The sequence below is a fragment of the Tupaia chinensis genome, unplaced genomic scaffold (genome assembly GCF_000334495.1).
Source record: "Tupaia chinensis unplaced genomic scaffold, TupChi_1.0 Scaffold143596_1, whole genome shotgun sequence".
Classification (NCBI taxonomy): Eukaryota; Metazoa; Chordata; class Mammalia; order Scandentia; family Tupaiidae; genus Tupaia; species Tupaia belangeri.
In genome coordinates, this window is record NW_006203442.1 from 253,315 (window position 1) to 259,602 (window position 6,288).

The following is a 6,288-nucleotide window of genomic DNA, read 5'->3' on the forward strand; positions in this document are numbered from 1 at the left end:
CAGGGACCGGGCCAGATCCAGCCAAGGGCCGGCACTGCAGGGCCAGTCAAGAGGCAGGTACCTGTCCCCGGGCTGTGCCAAAGACCTTCGCCCAGGGCAGGAGCTGGGCTTGGAGGGCCCCGTCCACGCCGTGTGTGCTGACCACCACGGCCACGGCCTTCCATGGCAGTGCCTAGTCTCAGGTGGACCCCAAACTTCCAGGATGAAATGAAGGACTCCTGGCTTCCTCCTCACACTTCCGCCCCTCCCACCACCCTGCAGGTTCACAGCTCAGCAAGGCGCTCCACGCTCAGAGGCTCGAAACCGCTGCCTTGTCCGCGTGGCCTCGCCTATGGCTGAACTCTGCGGTTGTCACCAAGATGGCTCTGACATCCCATTTCATTCAGTTCTAGCTCAACTGTCGCTTACCACATCTTATTTCATAATGTAAACATTATATATGATTGGGGCCAGCAGGTGGTGCGGTGGTTAAGGCGCTGGGTCCCCACATGGCTGACCATGGTTCAAGTCCTGGACCTGGAGGCTTGCTTTCTTGCTTCCCCTTGCTCTCTGTCTCTCTCTCTCTTTCTGGTCAAATTAAAATAATAACAATAACAAATGGAATTAAAATTTTTTTTAAAGAAAAAATAGAAGACATGATCTACTCATTTAAAAAAAGTTGTATCTGGAGACCAGCAGGTGGCATGATGGTTAAGGCACTGGATCCCCACATGGCTGACCATGGTTTGAGTCCTGGACCTGGTGGCTTCCTTTCTCACTTTCTCTCTCTCTGTCTTTCTCTGGTCAAATTAAAATAAATGAAAAAATAAATTTTAAAATTTAAGTAATTCTTTTAAAAAGTTATAACATTAAGTTTATTAAGAAAATATTTTGAAAAGAAAGAAAATATTTTGGGACCAGTTACATTGTTGGACTCCCACATACTTGACTGTGGTTCGAGTCCCAGACCCGGTGGCTTAAAACTCACACCAGGCACGTGTGCGTGCGTGCCCAAGATCCCGAGAGGAGAATAGAGAAGGGATTGCGGCGTGGCCATCCCTCCTGGGGGTGATTTCTCACTTTCTGTCTCTGTCTCTCTAGCGAGCACACGCGCCCTATAGCTTAAATCTCTTAAGAAAATACGTGTAGGGCCAGCAGGTGGCGTGGAGGCAGACACTGGGCTCCATACGCCAACCACAGCTTGGCCCCAGACTGGCTTCCTTTCTCACCCTCTCTGCTGAGCAAACGTACCCTACAGCAAATTTTAAAAACCAGTCATATTGAGGGCCAGCAGGAGGTGTGGTGGTTAAAGGCATGGGATTCCCACATGGCTGACCGCAGTTCAAGTCCCAGAACTGGCAGCTTGCTTCCTCACATTCCCTTTCTGTGTCTGTCTACCTCTGTCTGGTCAAATTACAAATACTAATAACGAGACCAGCAGGTGGCATGGTGGTTAAGGTGCTGGACACTCCCACGCGGCCGCCCATGTTTGGAGTCCTGGACCTGGTGGCTTGCTTTCTCACTTTTTCTCTCTTTCTCTCTCTGAATCGCTCCCTGGTCAAATTAAAACGAATGAATAAATAAAATAAGACAGTACTTTAAAAAATAATAATAATAACAAATGGAGTTAAATAAGTAATTATGTAAAGACAGTAATGATAAATACATAATTTAAAAATTTTTTAAGGATACTTATTTCTTCCCCGAGTCAGCAAGAGACAGTTAGAGACACAGAGGAACTCAGCTGGACTCTACACGACACACACCAGCCTCGGCCAGCCCGTCTCGGGCGCCTGGTGCCCACTGAGCTCGGGGGTCCCAGACTTGACCAGGAGCCCCGGAGGGGCCTGCGTGGCAGGGCGCTGCCCGAGTCACCCTTTTCCAGTGTTTTGCTGTAGGCCACGTGCATTGTCAGAGAGTGGGGAATTGCCCTCGGTGGGGGTGGCCACACCGCAACCCCTTCTCCATCTTCTAGGGATGTGGGACACGCACCTGTGGGTTTCACTGGGTCCGCGGTGGGTCACGGGGGTCCGTTGTCTCAACCACCAGGCCCACTGCTGGCTTCCCCAAATTCATGACAACCATTACACGTTACACAGTAAAGCAGCCTTCCCTCCGTTAAAAATGCCGTCACTACGCACCCCCACTTTCCTCACCCCAAAGAAACCCTGCAGCCCTAACCGGCACTTACTCCGCGCCTTCCCTCGCTCCTGGCCTCCACCACCCACAGGCGTCTTTTAGTTATTTTTAAGAGAGATTTTTGCTATAGGGCACGTGTGCTCACTAGAAGGTGAGAAATCACCCCAAGGGGATGGCCATGACACAATCCCTTCCGCTCCATCTCCTCTTGGGATCTTGAGCACGCACGCACACGTGCCCGGCGTGGGTTTACGCCTCCAGGTCTGAGACCCGATTCGCGGCCAGTCATGCCGGAGTCCGGCGTGACCGTTACCGTTACGCCGTCTGCGGCCCCCAACAGTGTCTTTTCACTTCGGGCCTCGTGCCTGTGAACACCAGGCACTTCCTGGCTCTACCTGTGCAGCCAGTCTTCCAGAACACAAGCCAGAAGCAGCCCCCTGGCAGGGGCTCTGAGCGCCCGGCCCCTCAGCACATTGTCCGGGGAGTCCGACTCCACGCACCTGGCCTGTTAACGGAGCGTGAGGGAGCTCCTGAGCTGCGACCCCTGGACCCCCACGCGGCCCACCCCCACCTGTCCTGCTGTCAGGGCCAGCAGTTCCCCACATCCACGGCCTTGCTTGTCCGGTGTCCCCACCTGGTCACACCATCTGCCTCAGACCCTGTCCAGGGCTGGCCGGGGGCCACCACCCACACCCAGTGACACTCTCTCCCTGGCCTGGCCTCCACCAGGACTGGGCTCTTCCCACCAGAGGGCACTCGGGCCAGGCCTCTGCCCACTGTCCCCGGCCCTGCCGGTTCCCCACCTCCACGGCCTTGCTTGTCCGGTGTCCCCACCTGGTCACACCATCTGCCTCAGACCCTGTCCAGGGCTGGCCGGGGGCCACCACCCACACCCAGTGACACTCTCTCCCTGGCCTGGCCTCCACCAGGACTGGGCTCTTCCCACCAGAGGGCACTCGGGCCAGGCCTCTGCCCACTGTCCCCGGCCCTGCCTGCCAGTCTCTGCTCCCCAGTGGCGGGTCACATCAGGGTGCGCACGTCCTGGCCCCAGAGGCCGCGCTCTCTGCACAGACCTGCTCTTTCTCTAAGGGGCCCCTGCCCTGGACTCAGGGGGGACCCAGGACGAGCCCCTGCAGTGAGGCGCAGCAGGTGCACCGGGCCAAAGCGTCCGGAGGAACGAGGCGAGGAAAGGGCACAACAGAGAAGCTCGGCTTAGGTGGCCGGTGGGGCTGGGCAGGGCTGAGGAGCCCCACACTCGCCGGCCACTGACAAGGCCGGCAGGACTCCTGTGGTGGCTGCAGCCTCGCCATGGTGCTTAAGAGGGCAAAGAGAGAGGCCACAGCCTGGCGGGCGGGACCTGCAGCGGCACAGGGGTCCGAGGGCTGGGGCAGCCCCGCAAGAGGGTGGGTCTAGGCTGTGCTGCACCCGCAGGACGCGGCTGCTGCCCGGGGCACTCACAAAGTCCTGCTGGATGTCAGTGAAGTCCTTCCCGTACTTCTCCAAGGCCTCCTCGAAGAGGTTCGCTTCTGAGGCCGACCACTCCTCCATCTCGTCCCTGCAGAGTACAGGCCCGCCCTGCGGCACCAGGGCCGAGATGGCCCTGGACATGTCGTAGACACTCCTGTGCAGCGTGTCCATGGCGTGGAACTGCAGCAGCCGGGAGCCCAGGTCACGGCCTGGATGGCCTGCGCCCGTGTCCACCCACGGCCCTGCACGCCAGGACCTGGCAGTGCCCCTTCTGCCACCGGCCGGCCGGGCCCCTCGGCACACACTGGCATGCTTGGGATGACCGAGGTCCTTGGCCTGCCCTGCGGGAATGGCAGGGCCCGTCCCCACGCCAGGAGCTACTCACCAGGGTGATGTCTCGGGAGGCGGCCGCGGCACTCATGTGCAGGCTGGGCTGGCGGACAGAGCTGCTGCAGTCCAGGGCCCGGGCAAAGGTGCCCACGGAGCTGGGGACAGGGACACACTGACCACCAGGGCTGGACAGCAGGGGTGCTTGGCCAGGACCAGGCCATGCTCCCACCACGAGGGTGGGCTCCAAGAGAGCTCCCAAGAGCCAGTGGTGAGCACGGCACGGCACGGGAGCCCGGGAGCGGCCTTGCACGTGGAGGAGCACCATGAGAGCTGCTGACAGGGAGCTCGCCAGTGGTGGCCGGGCCAGGGCCGCAACCGAGAGGGCGACGGCAGCCCCCTTCGACTCCCCTGGGCTCTCCAGCCCAGCCACCTGGGACCTGCCCGGGCAGCCTCCTGCCCCCCGTAGCCTCCGCCTGTCCTCCAGGGCTCGGGCAAGCTCTGGAAGAGGCAGGCCGCCACAGCGGGTGGTCTTGGGGTCCCAGGCTCAGCCCCGCAGAGCAAGCTGCCCGAGGGCTTTCTCCACCCTCAGGAAGGGACCTGGACTCACCGGGCCACCACCAGGAACTGGTCGATCTGCTTGTCAACAAGCGGGTTGTGAGACTCCCACACCTTGGTCTCCAGCTTGGACTGGTCACGGCCATCCTCCTCACCTATAGGGAGACGGGTTGGTGACCCAGGGCTTCTGCCGACACCCGCGGCTCCTAACCAGGGTGTCAGCTCCCAGACAACCACAGCACAGCAGGCCACATGGCTGCCACGCACATGGATGCACGCACACACACGCTGCTGGGTGTGGAGCCCTCTAGGCACATCCAGCACACAGGACTATCCTGTCTGGAAATGCAGGCACACCCGCTGGTACCACCATGAGCTCCATGTGGGGGCCGAGGCACGTGGGCTCCAGCAGCTGCAACCGTGGCCGGGGCACGTGGGCTCCAGCAGCTGCAACCGTGGGGCAGCGTGGACGTGCCGGGTGCTCCAGCTCACATGTAACAGCAGGGAGCTGCAGGGCCGCGTGCCTGTGCCCGGGGCCGGCCGGAAGGTCCCCCAGAGCCACTGTGCAGTCCCGACAGGCGCTGGCTCTCTGTGGCCCAGGCAGGCCTCTCCCGGGCCTTCTCTGCCCAGCTGACTAGCCAGGTCTGCGAACGTCCCTGTCCTGGGAGCTCAGGGCAGCCGGTGACCAGAGCTGCCGAGGACCCGTATGCTCATGGTCCGGAACCGCAGGGTGGGGTCTCGAGCAGCCATGCGTCCCGCAGACCAGGAGGCCATGTGGGGAGAGAGCCCTGGGGTGCTGCATCCTGGGCGTGGCAGTGTCGGAGCAGTCCCCCACCTGCCCTCCAGCTAAGTACCACACTCAGGTTCACTTCAGGGTGCTGGTTTCATGTTCTGGAAAGATCCTGTCACCCTCTGGCCTTCATGGTCAGAAGGTCAGGCGCCACAGGGTCTCTGGTCAAGGCCGGGAGCCCAGAGCTGGTGGCCTGGACAGCTCTCAAGGCCATCTATCCTCGTCACAGGGTGAGGCATCAGTGGCCACGGGGCTCCTAGGCCCAGGGCTGCATGCACAGGCCCCGTATGAAGGGCCCAGGCCTCTGGGGGACGAGTGGGGACCTCCTGGCCGCCTGGGCTTCTCCCTCCTCCAGGAAGGGCTGCTGCAGGGCCGCTGGCTGCCAGATCTGACTGGAAGGCAGAGGGCAGCCCGTGGAGCATCGGGAGGGGTGGGTGCCAACTGTCCTCCAGTCAGCCTGGGCTGTCCCGGATGTGGGGCTCCGGGACTCAGGCCCCTCCTGCCCAGTGCGGCTCCCAGGCTCACCGCTGGTGGGGGGGGCAACCCCTCAGACCGCCAGTGACCTGTGGGTTTCTGGCCGTAGCCTCTCCACCCGCTTGGGCATGGCTGCCATGGACCCCTCCCCATGGCCAGGGAAGGCCGGAGAGGACTCTAGACCCGACAGCAGGGCTGGCTCAAAGCCCGAGCCCAGAGGGCTGCTCGGCCTCTCAGGGTGCCTGCTGTTGGCAGGGCCTCAGCAGAAGGACGGGGTATACAGGTGTAGATGCCCCAGAAAGTCTTGAGCAGCCCAGGCTCGGGCCGACTTAAGCCCCACTATGGTAAGTGAAGTCAGGTGGCAGGGCGCCCCCTTCTGGATGGGTCTGCCTGGTCATCGGGTGTGGCCATGAGGAAGGGCCCCCTTCCCGCCTGCTCACTGGCCAGCCCTCTCCAGATGCCAGAGCCTAGGTCTGGGACTTGCAGCCTCCGGAACAGCAAGAGGAGAACTGCTGGTTCATGGTGTTGTCACAGCGACAGGCCACTGCAGGCCA

General features: G+C 61.1%; 1 protein-coding gene across 1 annotated transcript in view; it reads right to left on the minus strand.

The window, feature by feature from the left end:
• MTA1 (metastasis associated 1) overlaps nt 1-6,288 on the minus strand; it is a gene marked incomplete at its 3' end in the record, with an annotated part of 25,216 nt that overhangs the window by 4,998 nt on the left and 13,930 nt on the right. Inside the window, 3 exon segments of the mRNA XM_027766586.1 lie at nt 3,577-3,765; nt 3,971-4,070; nt 4,523-4,625. Coding sequence (XP_027622387.1) covers nt 3,577-3,765; nt 3,971-4,070; nt 4,523-4,625 — 392 coding nt within the window.